At 42.9% G+C, this 22,013-nt stretch overlaps 2 protein-coding genes across 2 annotated transcripts in view; one reads left to right on the top strand and one right to left on the bottom strand.

The window, feature by feature from the left end:
- LOC123249628 (ER lumen protein-retaining receptor 2-like) overlaps positions 1-2,229 on the bottom strand; it is a 24,580-nt gene extending 22,351 nt beyond the window's left edge. Inside the window, exon 1 of the mRNA XM_044678743.1 lies at positions 2,139-2,229. Coding sequence (XP_044534678.1) covers positions 2,139-2,229 — 91 coding nt within the window. The remainder of the gene's footprint in view (positions 1-2,138) is intronic.
- TNRC18 (trinucleotide repeat containing 18) overlaps positions 2,228-22,013 on the top strand; it is a 137,287-nt gene continuing 117,501 nt past the window's right edge. The window contains exon 1 of the mRNA XM_044678753.1: positions 2,228-2,294. Within this exon, the coding sequence (XP_044534688.1) occupies positions 2,228-2,294 (67 nt within the window). The remainder of the gene's footprint in view (positions 2,295-22,013) is intronic.

Below are 22,013 nucleotides of genomic sequence, written 5' to 3' on the forward strand. Positions count from 1 at the left end.
CCCTTTCCCTCTCTTCTTTCTCCTCCCCTCCTTTCTCCTCCCTTCTCTCCTTACTTTCTGTCTTACATTTGATACCATCAGTTCCAAGACAGAAGAACAATTAAGGACTGGGCAATGCAGGCTAAGCAGCTTGCCCAGGGTCATCCAGCCTGGTTTCAGATTTGAACCCAGGACCTCTTGTGTCTGGGCCTGGGGTTCTCTGGGCGGAGCCCCTTCCCCATTCTGGCTTGCAGTAAGTGCCATCCTCTGGGCAGGCTTTCCCCTGCGGGGCTGGCTCTGGGGTGGTGGGCCCCACCACCCTATTCTGCACCAGCTGTCACGCTAATGTGTGTTGGCAGCATCAGTCGATGTCCCTGATGGGGCCTGGCTGGGGTTCCCAATGCACAGACACCTACTCCCCCAGCCTTCTCTTGAACATCCAGAGACAACAGTTGTCTCTGCGCCCCAAAGTTTGCCTTCTCAGGCCCCAAGGCAGGTCATGCCTTCATCTCTGGATTCCTTAAAGCCCAGCATCAGGCGCTCCTGGGGGAGGAGGGCAAGGGAAGCCGCCTGTGGGGAATGATTGTCAGGTCTTCTGGGGTGGGTTGGATGGAAGCTACAGCCTTGCAGGCAGAAGGGAAAAGCCAGCCACAAACACTATTTCTGTAGATGCTGTGAAAGCATCTTAACACTTGCGTTTGGAATTTTCCCACCCTTACACAACCTAAATTGGGTGGCAGGTCTCGGCAGAGGAACGCTGAGCGGCGGGAGAGTGACACTTGAAAGATATTCATCGGGCACCCACTGGGTGCCAAGTCCCCTGTGGGCTTAGGAGATCGTAGCCCTAGGGGTAGCTAGGGAGCGTGGGGGATAGAGCACTGGGCCTGGAGTCTGGAAATCCTCATGCCTAGCTGGGTGACCCTGGGCAGGTCACTTAATACTCATTGTCTAGCCCTGACCACTCTTCTGTCTTAGAACTGATACCATAGGGGGGCAGCTGGGTGGCTCTGTGGATTGGGAGCCAGGCCTAGAGGCGGGAGGTCCTGGGTTCAAATCTGGCCTCAGACACTTCCTAGCTGGGTGACCCTGGGCTAGTCACTTGACCCCCATTGCCTAGCCCTTACTGCTCTTCTGCCTTGGAACCAATATATAGTATTGATTCTAAGTTGGAAGGTAAGGATTTAAAAAAAATTTTTTTTAAGATCATCAATTTAGAGTGAGAAGAGACTTAATCCCTCCCCCCCCCCCCAAAACTACTTACATTAAAATTTATTCCTCCTTCAGTATTCAGTGCTGGAAATTTATTGTCCATTTCCAAATTTTCTGTGAGCTATTATAAACCTATATGGATATAGACACGCATATCTGTGGGTATCCATGTACATACATGCAGTCTAGAAGACATACAAACATCTGGTAATTCCTTTAATTATCAGGGAGGCAGTGCATAGTCAAGATTAGAGGGAATCAAACAACTACTGAATCTGTGACATTAAGTAACTTGTTAATTGATTGAGAAGAGACTTTATTTTTTATTGTCTAGAGTGATTTTATTTTAAATTTATTTTTATTGTCTAAAGTGATTGATTTTATTTTATTTTTTGAAATTTATTTTAAAATATTTTTCCATGGTTCCATGATTCATGTTCTCTCCCTCCCCCACTCCCAGAGCTGACAAGCAATTCTACTGGGTTATACATATCTTAATACTCAAAACCTATTTCCATATTATTCATATTTACAGAGAAATTTTAAGATGAAAAATTTCCTCACCTCAGACCCTATAGTTATAACCCAAAAGATTTATAGTTCAGAGGCAGCTAGGTTGCACAGTGGATAGAGTACCAGGCTGGAGACAGGAGAACCCGGGTTTAAATCTAACCTCAGACATTTCCTAGCATTGTTACCCTGGGCAAGTCACTTAACCCCCATTGCCTAGCCCTTGCTGCTCTTCTGCCTTGGAACTAATACACAGTACTGATTCTAAGACAGAAGGGAAGGGTTGGAAAAAAAAAAGAAAAAAGATATGTACCTGAAGAAGGGTCCTTAGAGGTTGTCCAGGGCTTACTACAGTGCCTGGCACATAGTGGGTGCGTAATAAAAATTTATTGATTTGAATTGTCCAGTTTTTTTTTTTTACACTTTTTTTTAAACTTTACAGATAGGGAAGCTGAGGCTTGAAAGGGTTGTGATTTTATCCACAGTCAGATAGAGGCTGGCTGTGCACGAAGTCTTCTTTCCTTCCGCCATGACGCATTGCCCCTGGTGGGATGCTGCTGTGCTTTTCCCAGTGGTGTCCGTCCTTGGGACATCAGGTGATAGATAGATGCCCATCCTACCCTTTGGTGGCATCTCATTGGTGATTCCAGTTGCGTAGATGATTTCCTTTTGGCATCTTCTAGACTTAAAAAAAAAAAAAAAGCTGTTGCGAGTTTTTGAATGTTAAGGCTAAAAATCCTTCAAAACCTTCCTGGCTAATGTGATTTTACCCGTGAGGGCATTGGAGCCGGTTCAGAGGAAGCCACTTGCCTGAGACATCGGTTAGGAAGAGTGTGACGTAAAATGGGAACCCGGGTCCTCTCAGCCCCAAAGCCCATGTTCTTCCTGGAGAAGGTTTTCTTTTGTGAAATGTACTTTGGTGTCCTCTTTGCCAACCGGGAGGGACTGTGGGATATGGTGGAATAATACAGATCCTGTGTTGATGGGGTTTGCTGAGATACTTTTTTTTCTTCTCTTATAATTGTTACCAGGGCTGCTGATTCTTGGGTAAAGGAAGCTAGCTGGGAGGGATATGTTGCAGCGGAAGGTGATTTGAAAACAAAAAGCTGCCAGCCAAAATGAAATTTAAAAATGAGAATCCGATTTTCTCTCAGGAGGGACGATTTGCCCTAATGAATGGCTCTCATTTCAGCTCTTTCTGCTTTTCCCCTCCCCTCTCTATATCAAAGCAGATGCTTTGGGTGGGGTCAGGGGAGAACTGTGGAGCCCCTGAAAAGATGGGGGAAATAGGCAGCCACAGAGAGATGCAGTCCCTTGCTTTTTTTAGGTCATATAATGGAAGACAGTTTAATGAAGGCTGAGAATCTTTGACCTCCCTTTTGTTCTGCTACTGTTCTTTTGGACTCTTGGGGGGCTGGTGTTATGCTAAAGATGATAATAGTTTGGGAAAGCTAGGTGGTTCAGTGGATTGAGAGCCAGACCTAGAGTAGGGGGGGTCCTGGGTTCAAATTTGGCCTCAGATACTTCTAGCTGTGTGACTTAGGCAAGTCTTTTACAAACCCCACTGACTCTGCTGCTTTGGGACCAATACATAGTATTGATTCTAAGATAGAAGGTAAAAGTTTTTTTTTTTTTTTAAGGAAGAAAAAAGAGAATGATAATAGCAATATTTTGCATATATAATACATAGTGCTTTAAGGTTTACAAAATGCTTTACATGTATTATTTCATTTGATCCTCACAGAAGTCCTGTGAGGTAGGTGCTATTATTTGTCTCCATTTTACAGATGAGAGAACTGAGGATGACTCCAAGCCCAGCCTTCCAGATGGAGTCAGCTCCATTGGGTTTAGCTGGGTCCTAGCTTTCTGTGCCTAGCAGAAAGGGACCTGGACAACAACTTCCATCCTTCCTTTCTGGCTTATGTATGTTGTTATTATTACAATATTGTTGTCTTCTCTGTCAAACCCGAGGTACTAGGGGAGCTACACCTAGGAGAGATGAGAAATGACCAAAAGAGCTTTGTCCAGCTCACAATCTGTGATCTCCCCATTATGACTCTCAGAGAGAACATGGCCTTCCGAGGGACAGCATGGATTTAGACTAGAAGGCTCTCTAGAGATCATCTAATGTGACCTGGTCATTTTACAGATGAAGAAACTGAGGTACAGAGAAGTAATAGGACTGGTATTTAGAGGCATCACTGGGATTTCAACCCAGGTCCTCTGATTCCATTCTGATCTGAAGCCAGAAGCCCCAGAAAGGTCTTCTAGAGGTAGAGAACTGTGGGAGAAGATGCAGGCACATAGACACTCTGAGAAAGTCACAGTGACAGCATTTGAGTATGCACCCCTAAAACCTTCACAGGGAACCAAGTGTACCTAGTGACTAACTAGACAGAGAAAGGGAAAGAGAGATAAGAGAAAAGAAAGGGAAAGAGCTTAAATGAAGGGGGGGGGGGGGGAGAGAGAACAGAGAGGAGAGAGGCAGAGAGAGAGGAGAGGGAGGGAGAGACAGGGATGGAGAGAGAGTGAGTGGGGAGAGAGGGAGAAAGAAAAGAGGGAGAGACAGAAGGAGAGGGAGAGAGATATGGTGGGGGGGAGAGAGAGAGGGAGGGAGAAGAGAGGGAGAGACAGGAGGAGAGGGACAGCGAGATAGTAAGGAGAGAGATAGTGGGAAGAGAGGGAAGGAGAGAGAGAGAGACAGAGACAGAGACAGAGAGAGAACGAGGGGGAGAGAGACTGACAGAGACAGGGTGGGGGGAGGGACTTCATTCAACATTTAGAGAACCTCACTCACACCTAGAGAGAGAGAGGTCTTCTCACCATGTTTCAGCCACAAGAAGGAAGCAGGATTGTCAGAACAGGAAAACCACATGCACCGAAGAGCACCTAGACTAGTCTCCATGGGTACAGTAAGTCATCTGGGTTGCGTGTGTCCGAAGGACAGAGGGGGAGTGACTTGCTGACCTATTCACAGGAGAAGACAATTTTCCTGACCATCTAGAAGTTCAGGTATATGTCAGTCCTGTGCCGTGTGTCAGAAAAAATAAAACCTGTCCTCTGTCTTGTCAGCCTGAATGTTTGCAAGGGAGTGAGCTGAGGGACTTTTAAGGGAAAGACACAAGCCGGATGCTGAGGATTCCGATGAAAGGATGAATGAAAAGCATTTCTTAGGTGTTTACTTTGCTTCTCCACCTTTGCTACTACTGTAGAATTGGGAAAACCTGGCTGGGTATATAAGAATCTATGACAGAGATGACTATGGAGGGAGGATACCAAGAGGAACACATTCTCTTCTGCCAAGGGCCAGGTGTGTAAGTTACTAAATGAAGCAATATGTCCATCTTGAGCAGAAATCTGCCCCTCTGACTGTCATCCATCGGGTCCAGTTCTACTTCTGAGAACGGTGTTGTAGCACTTTATTATTGTCGTTCAGTCATTTCGGTCTTGTCTGACTCTTGGTGACCCTATTTGGGTTTTTCTTGGCAAAGATACTGGAGTGGTTTGCCATTTCCTTTTCCAGCTCATTTTACAGAAAAACAAACTGAGACTAACAGTGTAGAGTGATTTGGACAGGATCACACAGCTAGGAGGTATATGAGGCCAGATTTGAACACAAGACCTCCTATCTTTAGATTTGGTTTTCTATCCATTGTGCCACCTACCTGCTCCCTACAGTTGCTTCTTTAATTCCTTTGCAGTTACCCTTATTCCAATTACATTCCAGTTTGTTAAATTTAGCCTTTTGTTTCCAGCTTGTTGAACTCTTTCTGGATACAGATTCTGTCATCCAGCATTAACGATCTCTTCCCATTTTTGTGTCATTGGCAAACTTTGCATCTTTATATTCTAACATTCAAACTTTTAATAGAAGTGTTCATCAAAAGACATTGGGCATCATCAGATCATAAAACTAGTACATCCCCTTCACTTAATTTATTTGTATTTTTTTTGAACCCTTACCTTCCATCTCAAAATCAATACTGTGTACTGGTTCTAAGGCAAAAGAGTGGTAAGGGCTAGGGAATGGGGGTAAAGTGACTAGCCCAGGGTCACACAGCCAAGAATTGTTTGAGGTCAGATTTTAATCCAGGACCTCCCATCTCTGGGTCTGGCTCTCAATCCACTGAGCCACCCAGCTGCCCTCCATCCCCTTCATTTTATAAATGAGGCACAGAGGTTTAAAGTGATTGCCCTCCTATAAATTGTGTGAAGACTAGATTCGAACTGTGGTCCAGGAACTCCAAATTCAGCACTCTGCTCACTGTATCTTTCAGAAGTATCTCACAGTGCTCACCATCAAAGAGCCAGATATTGATTAGTTTTTGCTGAATTCCTTTTTTTTTTTTTCTTAGAATCAAAAGAGTGGTAAGGGCTAGGCAATGGGGGGTAAGTGACTTGCCCAGGATCACCCAGCTAGGAAGTGTCTGAAGTCAGATTTGAACCTAGGACCCCCTGTCTCTAGGCCTGACTCTCAATCCACCGAGCCACCCAGCTGCCCCCTGCTGAATTGCTTTTCCCCCTTCCTCTTCCTTATCTTTTGTTATAACAGGGAGCTCCTTGGGTGGGGAAGGGGGGAGTGAAACATTTGGAAATGAAGTCAATGTAAAATGAAAGATAATAATAAATATATTTTTTAATGGGACTTCTTTTTGAAGTCCCAAATCTAGGTTCAGGTGGGATGGGGAGCAGTAAGAGAAAAGCTTTATTCTGAGGCCTTGTCTCTAAGAACTAATACCCTGCCTTGGCCCCTAAAGACAAACACACATCTCAGACCTCCCTCTGGCTCCATTGATAGCAGAATCAGTGTGGAGATGGATCTCCCCTGGACCTCCTTCTCCCTTAAAATGAATTCTTGTGAGGCAGTGGGGTTTAATGGTCAGAACACCATCTGGAATCAGGAAGACGTTGATTTTGATCCAACCTTTAGACCTTTACTAGTGGTGTAAATGGGCAGCTAGATGGTGCCATGGATAGAGTACCAGACCTTGAGCCAGGAAGTCTTTGTTTAATGAATTCAAATCCCTCATCAGACACTTACTAGCAGTGTGACTCTGGACATATCCCTTAACTATGCCTCAGTTTCCTCATCTGTCAAATGAGCTGGAGAAGGAAATGGCAAATCACTCTAGTATCTTTGCTAAGAAAACCCCAAATGGGATAAGAGTGGGGATGCAGACTCTAAACCAGTGATTCCCAAAGTGGGCGCTACCGCCCCCTGGTGGGTGCTACATTGATCCAGGAAGGCAGTGATGGCCACAGGTGCATTTATCTTTCCTATTAATTGCTATTAAAATTTAAAAAAAATTAATTTCCAGGGGGCTAAATAATATATTTTCTGGAAAGGGGGTGGTAGGCCAAAAAAGTTTGGGAACCACTGTTCTAGACAATCACTCTAATGCAAATATTTATAATATGGAAATAGGTCTTGATCAATGACACATGTAAAACCCAGTGGAATTGCTCCTTGGCTATGGGAGGGAGGTGGGAGAAGGGGAGGGAAAAAATAAACAAACTTAAAAAAAAACCCATTAGGTTTTCTAAAGTTGAAAAAAAAAGAAAACCCCAAATGGGGACACAAAAAGTTGGACATAACTGAAAAACAAAAACAATCCCCTACCAAATAAGTGAACAATAGCAGTGTATGTGAGCTAGTCCTTTGCCTTCTTTGGGCTTTATTTAGTTTCTTTATCTGCAAAATAAAGGCACCAGACTCAATGACCAGTAAGCTCCCATACAGCTCTGAGTTTATAGGCTCCTATGAATTCAGCAGGTTCAGTTGTTTTCTTGGTCCATAGGCTAGGAACCCTTATGATCCTTCCTCCCAATTAATCTGTCCCAGAAGATTTAAATTTTCTCTCCATGCTCTCAGTCCCCTATCACACTCTAATGGAATCTCTGTCACTACTTTCCTTTTTTTCTTACTGATATTCAATCATTTCAGGGCCAAGAAACGACCATTTCTATCCACTCCACTCCATTTTCCTATAGCCTCCACTATGACACCCCAGAATTGCTAATGCTGGGTCCTAGCCTTGCCCAACTTTGGACTTTCTAGGCTGTTTGCCTTAGTGGAAGGTCAGGCATTTGGAAGAGCTAGAGTAGAGACAAGAATGAATGAAACTACAAAAAGGGCCTAAGGTGATAAGAGAAATGTTAATTAGGGTTGTAGCCTTTGGAAGTAGATTTACATTTGGCTGTTCCTATGGTCTTATGCAAATCTTGTCAATCCACTGTAAGTCAATAAATATTTATTAATGCCTATTATGTGTCAGGCACTGGGCTAAGCTCTGGGGATACTAAGGAAGGGAGAAGAACATGCTCAGCTCTCTAGGAGCTCATAGTCTAATGGGGCAGACAAGATGCAAACAACCAGATACAAACTAGCTAGCATTAAAGGGGAGAGGGAAAGGCTTCTTTGTTGAAGGTGGGATTTTAGCTAGGACTTGAAGGAAGCCAAGAAAGCCAGGAGGCAGAGATGAGAAGGGAGACAACATTCCATGCTAAGACACAGCCTGGACTCAGGAGAGAGTATCTTGTTTGAGCAAAGAAGCCAGTAATATTAGATCATAGTCGAGGTGGGCATAAGGTGTAAGAATACATCTCCCTCTCCCCCTTCCTCTTTCTTCCTCTCCCTATCCTCCTTCCCTTCCCCTTCCTCTTTCTCCCTTTCTCCTTCCCTCCCTCTTAAAAACAGCCAGGGATCCAGAAGGCAGAGATGAGGAGAGACAGAGTTCCAGATCCTAGCATTAGGCAAGGATCTGAGAGATGGAGTGCCTTGTTCTAGAAACAGCAAAGTTAGATTCACTAAATTGCACAGTAGCTGGAGGAGAATAAAGCATAAGAAGCCTGGAAATGTAGGAAAGGACAGGTGATGAAGGGCTTTAAATGCCAAACAGGATTTTATATTTGATCCTGGAGACAGGTAGTTTATAGATTAGAAGACATGGTCAGAAGGCTATTGAAATAGTCCATGTATGAGGTGATCATGTGTGCCTGCTATGTCAGAGTAGAAAAGAAGACACAATGTTTAGAAATAGTCGTAGGCAACAGATTGGATAGGGTAAATGAGGAAGAGTGGGGAGTGTGAACTGGGAAGATGCTGTTACTGTTGATGTTACAATAATAGGAAGAGAGGAGGAAAGATAAGTTTTAGAAAGAAGTCTATGGTACATCTAGTTAGGGCTGGATAAGTAGATTTAAGAATCATTAACATAGAGATGGTAAGTGAAATAGTATAGAGGGAATAGAGGGTTCAAGAGAGATTGCTGTGGACACCCACAGTATCATGACCTGGACGAGTATGCAGCAAAGAAAACTGAGGAGGAGAACCAGGAGAATAATACCACTAAGATACGGAGAGAAAAGAGTATGAAGAAGAAAGTGACAGTGCTGAAGGCTGCAGAGAGGCCAAGAAGGATAAGGATTAAAAAAAAATAGATTTGGTATTAAGAAATTATTTTAAATTTCCTGACCTTTGTAATAGTTAGAAATTAGATATTATATAGATATATATTTTAAGGTGTGGTCGCTGGGAATCAATAATTCAGATTGATTCCATAATTAAAATAGACCCAAGTCAGGATGGGTTTATGGTAGTTTGATAATTAGGAAGGTAGAAGGTAGGGAAATAGAGAGTCTGGAAATGCCAAGGTAGGCCTAAGGAAGTCAGCCTAACTTACCCACGTGACAATTCAGAAGGGAAGCTGCCCGAGGTCTCAGCCGAGATCCTTCAGCACCAAATTCAAAGAGGGAACTGCCTCCACAGGAAGTAACCAACATACTTGAAGAGATGGTGTCTCTCGTCACTTCTTGTGGATCCACCTCTAATTCAAGTGGACAAATGGCAGCCTCTACACTGTTTTGGACTGCCCAAAGGGCAGTCCCTTGTTCTTGATTTGATACTTATTGTCACGTGTGGGTAACTCATCTCCCCTCCCCACTAAGGGGGGTGGGGATGACATTATCTCTGGTGGCTAGAGTTTTAACTATGAATGGGCTTGAACTAATTCCATTTACACACCTTGAAGATAGCAGTTTTATGATGAAGTCAAAAGAGAGTAGAAAGTGAGAGGCATCCCTGCTATCAGTTGGGTACTCTGAGTGCTGACAAAATAAAATCCCTGCCCTCAGGGAGCTCACTTTCTAATAGGGGGGATAACATGCAAACAACTCTGTACGTGAAAGATTTATACACACACCTTTCTCCTGAGATTAGTTCCTATTTGCACTGTATTGATGTAGTATATCTTGAATCTGTACCCTATTGTATATAGACTATATGTATAGTATATATCTTTATGTATTATATTACTTGATGATAATAGTATAATATACTATATTTTACTGTGTATATTATACTATGTACTACATATTATGTATATATAGGATACACAGTGGTATATATAGTATACAGGTAGAATATTTAGTATTTATATTAGCTATATTTAATATAAATATGATTATACTATATAGTATACCTGTAGCATATTTGGTATTTATATTATAGTTAATTTATGTCATATTATAATATACTAACATATTAATATAGTAATTACATAATATATAAATTAATATTATAAATATTTTAATTTATCATTATACAATATAAATATTAAATATACTACATGAATAATATATAGTGTATATGCCATATATAGGATAATATACACACTAAGTATACTATAGTATATATTATACATTATGTTATAAATACTAAACATACTATATGTATAATATATACTGTATGCATATTATATACTTTATAATATATACTGTATGCTAATATATATTATATACTATATAAATAAATTCTAAATATACCACATGTATACTATATTATATATATATATTCAATGTGTATTCTATATATGTTGTATGGCATATATACTACATGTATATACACTAAACTATATGGTATGTATACTATATGTGTCCTATATAGTATGTACACACTGTGCTATATAGTCTAAATCTATATGCTATGTTCATATGACAGTCCAATATTCTATATGTAAACATGTATAGTTGAAGTGGTAGGGAATCTTAGAGGTAAAGTACTAGCCTTAAGAAAGGCTAAATGGGATTCTATCAGACAATGAAAGCTGGCCTCAGATGCAGTGGGTTCCTTTGGAAGGAAGTTCCCTGTCCTCCGACATCCACGAGGGTGCCGAGTGCGTACTTGTGGGTCCATCAGTGGGGATTCGTGCAGTGTGGACCAGGTGCACCGTATGACCGTCTCTCCCAGCCGGACCCTGGGGATGGGTGGAGAGGCAGCCCCGGAGCTGGCACTCGCCCTCGAGCAGCTTGTTGTCTTAGAGCAGTCAGAGACTGGCTCAATCCTGGAGACACAAAGTCCAGAGATGATCCATGCTCTCAGGAGCTCCCAGTCTAATGAGGGGTGGGAGCAGCATAGAAAAGGAGGCTGAAGAGAGAAGAGAAGGGGAGGGCATGAAGAAGGTCTGAAGGAGTTCAGTCTGGTGAGAAATGATAAGATTGCTGCCCTGGGGATCTTCTTTCAATAAAGGATCTGTCCATTCTCCACTTGGGAACTGAAGAGGTGTGATTCGGTGTGATCTTTTTTTTAAGCCTTACTTTCCATCTTAGAATCAATACTGTGTTTGGTTTCAAGCTAGAAGAGCAGTAAGGGCTAGACAGTGGGCGTTAAGTGACTTGCCCAGGGTCACATGACTGGGAAGTGCCTGAGGCCATATTTGAACCCTAGATCTCCCATCTCCCAGCCTGGCTCTATTCACCGAACCACCCAGTGGCCACAATGGGATATGATCTTGGGGGCAGCTGGGTAGCTCAGGGGATTGAGAGCCAGGCCTAGAGATGAGAGGTCTACTAAGTTCAAATCTGGCTTCAGACACTTCTCAGCTGTGTGACCCTGGGCAAGTCACTTGACTCCCATTGCCCACTCTTCTGCCTTGGAGCCAATACACAATTGACTCCGAGACGGAAGGTAAGGGTTTAAAAAAAAAAAAAAGGATATGATCTTGTGCAATTCTGGAAGGCATGATGAAAACCCGGATGAGTTCAGTAGGTGAGAAGTAGCCTAAAAGGGCAACAGCATGGACACATCATAAGAACTCTGAAGCTGATCTGAGTTACCCTTGGGAGTTAAGGGAAGGAGGGTGCTAGCTATAGAGAGACCCAGAAAAGCCTCTTTTAGAGGCTAAAGCTTGAGCTGAGTGTGGAAGGAAACCAGGGACTCTAAGAGAGGGAGAGAGGAGTTGATAGTGTTCCGGGAATGGCGAACAGGCATGCGAAGGCATGGATTGGGAGACGGAATGTTGAACGAGAGAGACAGCAAGAAGCGTTCTGTGTGGTCCATTGAGATATTCAGACCCCATTCTTTTCTAGGAAAGAAAGTTGGGCTTGCTTGAAAACAGGTCCAGGGAATACATGTTTGACAAGTAGGAGATGGTTGTCAAAATTCTCCCTGATACTGCTAAGGCTTTGAGGTCCCGAATTTAGATACCCAAAACACGTAACTCTTCTCTCTCTGGGACAAGAATATAAAGTTGGCATCTAAGAGAGAAAGAGACACAGAAGTGTCTCTTTAAATTAAATAAGTACAGTTTTAGTTCGCAGTGTCTTGGGTGTGGTGGACCTGGACCTTATTCCTAAAGTGTGCTAATGAGGTTGATGAGTAATCCAATCAATAGGGTGATAATGTTCCTCTGGGGCTATGGATTAGTGCCTTTAAATTTGGGGAGGACAATAATTCTCTCCCTCACAGTTCCAGGGAGGGATTCTTGGGGGCCTTTCTGTGGTACCTAAAATATGGGAAAAGCACCCACTTGGGGAGGGCCTGGAGAATGGAGGAAGCACCCACCTTGGGAAGGCACGGAGCATGGAGGAGGTGGAACAACTGCAGTGTCGGGTAACCTGCAGCGAAACCCACCTGGCCAAGTAAGACTATCGTTTGAGGATCCCAGTTTGGGCTGTGAGTGACCTTGAATGTTTGGGGGGAGGGAGAGGGGCAGCAGGAGAGAAAGGCAAATGGTGGCTATTGTGAGAGAATTCAGTTCATCTACTGTTGTGTTGGAGAAGTGTTGCTACTGATTCTCTGGAATATTCTCTTCTAGTATTTGCAAAGGAAGAGTCCAGTAAAATGTATTATTATTATTTTAAACCCTTCTGTTCTAGAATCAATACTAGGGATCGGCTCCAAGACAGAAGAGTAGTAAGGGCTAGGCAATTGGAGTTCAGCTAGGAAGTATCTAAGGTCACATTTGAACCCAAGTGGATAGACTATATTTCCCAGGTTGAGGGTGAACCCCCCCAATTATTTTCTTTAAAAATGCCTTTATTTGATACTTGTATAACCCAGTGGAATTGCCTGTCAGCTTAGGGAAGGGGGATGGAAAGAACATGAATCGTGTAACCATGGAAAAACATTCTAAATTAATTAATTTTTTAAAGTCTTTATTATTAAGTATTTGGCACACACCAACAAACATGATCATGTCCCTGAACAAAGAACAGATAAAGATTATATTATGAAACCAAGAATCTCTAATGTGGATTTTTCTAAAAAAGCAAATAATAAGGGTCAGGTGGGTGGCTCAGTGGATTGAGAGCCCCCGACCTAGAGACAGGAGGTTCTAGGTTCAAATCTGGCCTCAGACACTTCCTAGCTGTGTGACCCTGGGCAAGTCACTTCACCCCCATTGCCTAGCCCTTAGAGCTCTTCTGCCCTGGGACCAATACATTACTTTCAAAACTGTCCTGATTGTGTTTTACTTCTGGAATTCTCTTCTGTACATTATTGAAAAAAAGAATTTCAGTGACTTTGTTTTAGGCATCGCTGTTGTTAATTCAGCTTTGGAGCTCAGCCTCTGGAACGGAGTTCTTTATTGGGGATTGAGTATGTGGAAATTTGCAGAGCATATCACAGCCATTGGTCCCACTCTCTACGGGCCTGTAATTTGAGCTATTTAGGGACATAATACCAATACCATCCTCCCATCCCACCCTCACAGACTTTTGCTTTGGGCACTGAACTTCACTGATCATCAAATGAATTAAAAACCCAAAGTTCTTTGTTATCCTTAAGGTGACATACTAGTCATTATTGCCCTTGTTTCTGGAAAGAGTGCTTTCAGTGATTGACTGTGAATGAACTTATCTTCCTCGTGAATTCTTAGATGGAATGGCTTGTGTCTTCTGGCCAGAATGTGATCAGGACCTCCCCGTTGCTTATTTGTATGACCAGGCTTTAGCAGAGTGCTTGGTGTAACACGTAATGAATGCCCTTTACTAAATGGTTTTTTCATTCATTCGCCAAAGGGTCTTTGTAATATGTAATATGAGTTGTTAGGATGACTTCTAAGCCCTCCTATTTGACTATGAGAACACTAAAGTAGTAGAAACACTCCACTTTGAATTCTGGTTGGTACTTATGTATATCTTTGTGACCCTGGTTGAGTAATTCGTCTCCCCGAGATTCACTGCCTCATCAGTCAGATGAGAGGCATTCTTCTAATTCCCATGCCCATGATTTAGGGTTAGTGGTCTGGTTTTTCTAGGTCAGTGGTCTCCATAATCTAGAGTTGCCATATCTAAAATAATTTTTTTTTTTTTTATCCTGGGACTCCATTCTAGGAGCATAGGGCCACAACCAGTAGGCAATGGGTCGCTCAGGGTCACCCAGCTGGGAAGTGTCTGAGCCCGGATTTGAACCTAAGACCTTTCGTCTCGAGGCCTGGCTCTCAATCCACTGAGCTAGCCCAGCTGCCCCTACTTTAGGTTGCAGTTTCTTTAGCAGATGTAGTTTTTTTTTTTTTACAGGGTGGGATTGCTAGCCCCACGCCCAACCCTCCTCCTTTTTCATCCAGGCTAGGGACCGTCCTTGGCCCAGGAGTGGTAGGGGTGGGCAGTAGGGGTCAAGTGACTTGCCCAAGGTCACACAGCTGGAAGTGTCTGAGGCTGGACTTGAACCTAGGACCTCCAGTCTCTAGGCCTGGCTCTCAATCCACTGAGCCACCCAGCTGCCCCTATCTAAAATAATAACAACAATATATTTTTAAACCCATACTTTTTGTTTTAGAAGCAATACAAAGTATTAGTTGCAAGGCAGAAGAGTGTTAAGGCAATTTGGATTTGGCTTTTGGGCCAAGGCAGTTGGTTAAGTGACTTACCCAGGGTCACATAACTAGAAAGTATCTAAAGTCAAATTTGATCCCGAGACCTGTTTCTAGGCCTGGTTTTCCATCCACTAAGACACTTAGCAGCCATACCCCCCCCTCCCCCAATAATTATTTGACTGGAGCTCTTACCCCTCTCCTAAAAGAGCTACCAGGCCCTCCCCCCCCCATCTCAAAATACAAATTCAGTGAAATAAAAAGGTTTTTTTCAGTTTTAGGATGAAAAGCAACCTTAGAGTTCATCCTTATTAAAGGGAAGATTGAAACCCAAATTGCTGAAAGGTTTGCCCATAAATGGTTACCAGAACTCCTTGTTTTTGGATTCAAGGAAGAAAGACATAAGCTCTGATTCATGGGGAATCTTAGTTCAAATATATTGAAATTAGAACAGGATATTTACACCCAACCCAGGTCCTTTTTGTCCAGATTCTAGGAAATGGTGTAACATATGTGGCATTCAACCTCTACGGCGCCTGTCCAACTTGGAGAGAGCCAGCTCAGCGAAGACTGTGGTAGGAGTAGGTCATCGAAATGGAGAACTGAGAGAGAGAAGTGAGAGGAGGGAGAGAGAGAGGAGAGAGACAGAGACAGAGAGAACGAACAGAGAGGAGAGGGAGAGACAGAAGGAGAGAGGAGGGAGAGTGGAAATAGGGAGGGAGAGAAAGACAGAGGGGAAGGAGAGACAGAAGGAGTGGGGGAGAGGGGAGGAAAGAAAGAAAAGGTGAGAAAATGAAAGAAGGAAAGAAGAAAAAAGAATTGATTTATTAAGCACTTACTATGTTCTAGGAACTCTACAGAGTTGGGGTTACAGATACCAAAATGAAACATTTCTTGACCTGTAGAAGATTACATTGTAATAAATATGGGAACAGTAACCAGTTTCAGTTTAAAAAATAACATGTTAAGTAAATCTTAGATCAGTCAGTGGAAGGGTGGGGCTGGGCTGGAGAGTGTTTGGGGAAGGAGTCCTTGTATACAAACAGTAGAATTTTTGTTTCTGAAGAAATTATTTAAAAATTCAGTTTTTTCACATATGTTATGGAGCCCAGCATAAGTTCACCTCAATTTTCAGAAAAGGCTTAAGCGTTCTTCAGATGCACATGGTTTAGTACAGCCTAGGATGGAATCAAGGTGACACAGCAGATAAAGAGTGCAAGGCCCAGACCCTCTCTTAGCTGGGTGACCCTGGATAAGTCACTTAACTTCTGCCTCAGTTTCCTCAACCTGAAAGTGGATATGATACCTCTGAGGCTTGTGAGGGAGAATCAAATGGAAAGATATTTGTAAAACCCTTAGCTCAGTGTCTGGAACATAGTAAGTACTTAATAAATGCTTGTTCTTTTCCCTCCTAAGAAATACTTATTTATTAAAAACCCTTACCTTCTATCGTAGAATCAATACTATGTATTAGGCAGAAAAGTAGTAAGGGTGAAGCCATGGGGGCTAAGTGACTTGCCCAGGGTCACCCAGCTAGGAAGTGTCTGAGGCCAAGAAATACTTATTTTAATGACATATTTTACTGGATCAGCAAATCACCTGACAAGTGCTTAGAGCTCTGTGAACCTGGACAAGTGGCTACCCTCCCCTATTCCTGCCCCCCTCATCAGTTTATTCATCTGTAAAACGAGGCAATTAAACTTAGATGACATCTGAGGTCCTTTTCAGCTCTGACATTGTATATAATTCCTACTTTTGTACATCCGCTGCTCTTTAAAGTGAAAGTTTATTATGTTTATAATGATGACCTCCAGGTGCCTTGTAAGATCCTGGGATCATAGATTTCTGAAGTTGGAAGGGACCTCAAAGGCCATCTTATCCAACCCCCTCATTATACAGATGAGGAAACAGAAACCCAGCCAAGTGATCTAGAAGTCACTCTGAATAATCAAGGAAAGACTCAATTACATTCAGCATGGTTTTATTGTTAAATAAATAAATGCATCTAATTGCAGAGTAGAACATTTCTTTGAAAATCAAACCCTGGTCCTATGTAGTCATGATAATTCTTTGTTAACCAACCGGCCAGTAATTGCTGTATAGTCAAAGGAGAGAGGGGTAGCCTCAGTTCAGTTACCGAACCCAGGATACACTTCCTGACTATTCTAGAGAAACTAGATTTTGGTCTGTTTGTTTATTTTTTAAGTTGACATAAATCGAAATTTCAGAAAAGCCCCTGAGAATTTCAGCTCTCCCACTCAATATTGTCCCTCAGTCCTCGCTCTCAATTTCCGTATTGATTCTCCAGATGAGTGTCTAACCCTACATCTTTATATTCTTGTTCTATTCAGGCCTGCCCTACTCTTAGTAACTTTTTTTGGGGTTTTCTTGGCAAATGACACTAGAATGGTTTGCCATTTCCTTCTCCAGCTCATTTGACACATTAGGAAACTGGGGCCAACAGGGTGACGTAACCTGCCTAGAGTCACATAGCTAGGAAGTGTCTGAGGTCAGATTTGAACTCTACAAGATGAGTTTTCCTGATTTCAGGCCCAGTGCTCTACCCTATTCTCCTATGACCCCATTTGAAGTTTTCTCAGCAAAGATACTGTAGTGGTTCACCATTTCCTTTTCCAGCTCACTTGACAGATGAGGAAACTGAGGCAAACAGGGTTAAGTGACTTGCTTAGAGTCACACAGCCAGTAAAAGTGACTGAGGCCAGATTTGAACTTAGGAAGAGGAATCTTTCTGACTTTAATCCTAGCTGTCCTTGGAAGGGACCTTAAAGACCATTAAGTCTTTTTACAGAAGAGAAAATCAAAGCATAAAAAAATTAAATAGTTTGCCCAAGATCACACAAAACAAGTAAGGTCCAATCCTCCACCCCGAATCCAGGAATCCAGTGCCCTAACCATTTATGCCTTATCTGCTTCCCCCAGACCTGATTCCAAAGTTCTCAGGACTCTCTCCCTCTTAAAAAGTACTTAGTTTATACTTTGTATTTACTTCCTCCTCTCTTAAACACATAAGCACCTTGAGGGCAGGGACTGTTTATTTTAGTATTCCCCAAGCCTTTAGTTCCTTACTGTCCCTTTATGGAATTGGTAATCCTATCCATAGATTGCTCTCCCTGTGTTATTATAGCCCCATTCTAGGAAGTTCCCATTTGTTAGAGTTTTAATGACCAAATAATGATACCAGAAACATAAGTAGTTATCATGGTCTGAAGTTTCTTGCTGTATGACTTGACCAGGGAAAAGCCAAAACAGAAGAGCTCTTAACCTTTTTTGTGCTCCGAACCCTTTTGGCAATCTGGTGAAGCCCATAGATCCCTTCTTTGAGTAATATTTGTAGAGGCAGCTGGGTGGCACAGTGGATACAGAACCAGGTCTGGAGCTGGGAGGACCTGGGTTTAAATCTGGCCTCAGACACTTCCTAGCTGTGGGACTCTGGGCAAGTCACTTAATCCCCAACTGCTTAGCCCTTCCCACTCTTCTGCTTTGGAACCCATATTTAGATAAGCCAGACCCCATGGCCTTCAGAAGATGGGCTGATGCTGATGAAGGAGGAAAGAAAGCAGGCAGGATTAAGCGGAGGGTGCAGGGGTGGCAGAGAGCACGGGAAGCCTTTCTCTAAGGATCCCTGTGAAAGTCAGTGGCCCCACCAGAGGGGAGTGGGAGATGGGAAGGGGAAGAGAATGTGTGTTTAAGGGGTACTAATAACTATAGTCAGATAGGCTCCCTTCCTTCCTGATATTTACCTATGATGAACACATTGCTTACTTTGGCTGTTCTCTCCAGTCCTTTCATTCTCCATTTTCCAGTCATGCTTTTTGCTTTTTTCACAGATCTCATTTCTGGATTGTTCTTTTACTCTCAGATCTATGTCTCCCACTTTCACTGACTTGGTTCCCCTCCCCAAATTCGTAGGCATTGAATCAGGTAACACTTGCTCAAGTGTCCACACTGGGTAGAGTCTTGGGATAGGCAATGAGGGAAAAAAAGAAATTGAGAGTCAGGGAAAAGGCGAAAGTCTTGGAGCCCTAGGTAATGACCCCAAGAGGGATGGCGATGGCTCTGGAAAGATCTGACTTGATAGTCTTCCACCAGTCTTGGTTTTGGCATGGTGTACTGAGTAACTTAATGTCTGACCTTTGGAGAAATTACCCAGAATCAACCCCAGGGACAGGGGCATTAACAACAGGGACGTGCTTGGCAAGTCACACTTCCCTGGGGATAGGCATGTATCCAGTTAATTAAATGAGCATTTCCTAAGTATTTTAACAGAGTAATGTGTTAGGCACTGGGGAAGATGCAGCCTAGAAAGACGTGGCTCTTGCCCTGTGAGGGACATTATGGTCTAGGTCAGAAATGAGATGATAAACACATAGCTATAATATCACATGCTAAATGCATTACTGTGTGCTAATAATAAGTACATAATAAAAATGGTTGGGAAAGATGCTAGGAGAGCTTACAGATGAGACTTGATGATGGGAATCAGTTGAGTTGGCATCTTGTTAGGCTTTGGGTACCCCATGAACCTGCATTAATCTTGGTGTGATGTGACCCATGTGTAAATATAGGTAAGGAAGGGAGCCTATCAGATAATCACATAGCTAGGAAGTGTCTGAGGCCAGATTTGAACCCAGGACCTTCCATCTCTATCCATTGAGCCACCTAGCTGCCCCAAAGGTTCTCTTTTTTTGGAGAGAAGCAGTCCTAATTTTCTTTAATTCTTCATTCCATTTTGCAGTAGGGCTTGCATAATGATATCTAAATGAATTTGCATACACTAATAAGGGAGGGAGTCGGGAATTGGGAAAGAGAGAGAGAGAGGAAATCTTAATTGAAATTATAAGTAGCCTAGCCACCACCCATCAATAATTGGCAGTGGACTGGGCAAGATAGATTGAGTTGATACCATTTAATGTATTGAAGGGAGAAATTTCTTATGACCAATGGAAAGCTTTTGGCAATGAAGAGGTTAAGATGTGGCCCGCTCTTCTACCCTGAAGGAAGTCGAGGTAGTACTAAGTCTATTGGAAACATTTTGTAGCATTTCCCTCAATTTCTTTTTTTTTTTTTTTAAACCCTTAACTTCTGTGTATTAGCTCATAGGTGGAAGAGTGGTAAGGGTGGGCAATGGGTGTCAAGTGACTTGTCCAGGGTCACACAGCTGGGAATTGTCTGAGGCCAGATTTGAATCTAGGACCTCCCCTCTCTAGGCCTGACTCTCAATCCACTGAGCTACCCAGCTGCCCCCCATTTCCCTCAATTTCTGAGGGCTTCCAAACCATCGTAATTGCCTCTCATCAGATGAAGTTCCTAATTCTGCCCTGGCAGCTCTCAGGCCCTAATAGATCCCCTCATCCTTTTTATGTGATTATACTCATAAAGTCTGAATTGAAAAGGTGTAGACTAGATTTCTGGCTTGTATTAAATAACCATCATTTATTAAGCTCTGAGGATACAAAAAGAAATCAAAAACAGTCCCCTGCCCTCAAGGAGTTAACCATCTGTGTGGAGCTTACAATCTGCAAATACGTACAAAAGAAGCTCTATATAGGATAAATAGGAAATAACAGAGGGAAGGCATTAGAATTAAGAGGGATTGAGGAAGGCTTCCAGTAAAAGATGGGATTTTAGTTGGGATTTAAAGGAAGCCTGGGCAGAGGAGAGAGGTTCTGGACCTGGGGGACAGACAGAAAAATTTCTGTTTCTGCAAGCAGCCTGGAAGGTTAATATTGAAAAATGGTGGGGGAGTGGCCCCTTGGTACCTGGCCATAGTATTCTCTTGGACAAACCAAAGTATTTATGAGAGCTGGGAGCCCTCTTTACAGAGGAAGGCTTTCTTGTAGTTCATTGGTGTCTGACTCTTCCTGGGTTTTCTTTTCTTTCTTTTTTTTTATTTTTTAAAACTCTTACCTTCCGTCTTGGACTCAATACTGTGTATTGGTTCCAAGGCAGAAGAATGGTAAGGGCTAAGCAATGGGGGTCAAGTGACTTTCCTAGAGTCACACAGCTGGGAAGTGTCTGAGGCCAAATTTGAACCTAGGACCTCCCGTCTCCAGGCCTGGCTCTCCATCCACTGAGCCACCCAGCCACCCCTTCTTCCTGGGTTTTCTCAGTAGAGAGACTGGAAAGGATTGACATTTCTTTCTGCAGCTTATTTTACAGAGGAGGAAATTGAGACAAACCACAACTCAGTGACTTGCTTAGGGTCTCACACAAGTAAGAGTCTGAGACCAGATTTCGAACTAGGGTCCCCCTGACACCAGGGGTAAGCATTCTATCTACTGCCTCAAAGGAAGGTTTAATGATCTGACCTGGATTCTATCCCTCAAGAGTTTCCTCAAGAGTCCATTGAGAAGGTGTTGAATATCAGGAAACCTGAATAAGTCTGCAAGGGGATAAGATTTCTTTGGATCCGTTTATCCTGGGTGGGGCATTGGTATTGCATTGAACCAAAATTAATCCTGATAAGGATGGCCAATGGAGTACTGTTGTTATCAGTTCCTGTAATCAGGTAAGGAAGTTCCCACAGCATCAGCCCAGGATTTAAGATACTAGACTAGAGACTAAACTAAGACTAAGCCTAGAGCTATGCTGCCCTCTTGGAAGGTGACATACAAACTCCCAGCCTAAATAGGCTTTAAGTCTGAGGCTTTGAGTGACAGCTCATCCTTAGAGTGTGCTGTACAGTTTGCAAAATGCTTCATTCCTTGTTTTATCAAATGTGGGTTCATTTGGAATTCAGGATACAGTGTTTGCTGAGGCCTGTGGTGGATACAACCAAAACTAAAATAACATCCTACTCGTTGGGATTTTATGGTTTCAGAGGGGGTCTAAGAAGATAGAATGTGATTGATGCATAAGAGTGAAGTGATTGGACCAGGGATACTTAATCATCGATTTTAATTTTTCTTTATTCTTTTTCTCTTCTGAAGAAGGCCTTCTTCAGTCCTTGGGTGGACTAGTTTCTTAGGAAACTTAGGATATGGCCTGGATCCATTTGAGAATTCTTCCCTGTGCCTGGAATGCTTTTCTCCTCTTTAACGAGCTCATAGCAGCATTCTGCTGTTTTGCCTCCTGGACAGGAATAGTTTGATCTTGAGAGACAGCGGAAGATTGAATCAGGGGTGTATTCCAGAAAGGACATTTTTCTCTTGGGCTTAGGCTGTCCTTCTTTCCCCTTCTCCTTAAAGGTGAGTTCCCTGTAGT

This window comes from Gracilinanus agilis, chromosome 1 (assembly GCF_016433145.1).
Source record: "Gracilinanus agilis isolate LMUSP501 chromosome 1, AgileGrace, whole genome shotgun sequence".
In the NCBI taxonomy this organism is placed as follows: Eukaryota; Metazoa; Chordata; class Mammalia; order Didelphimorphia; family Didelphidae; genus Gracilinanus; species Gracilinanus agilis.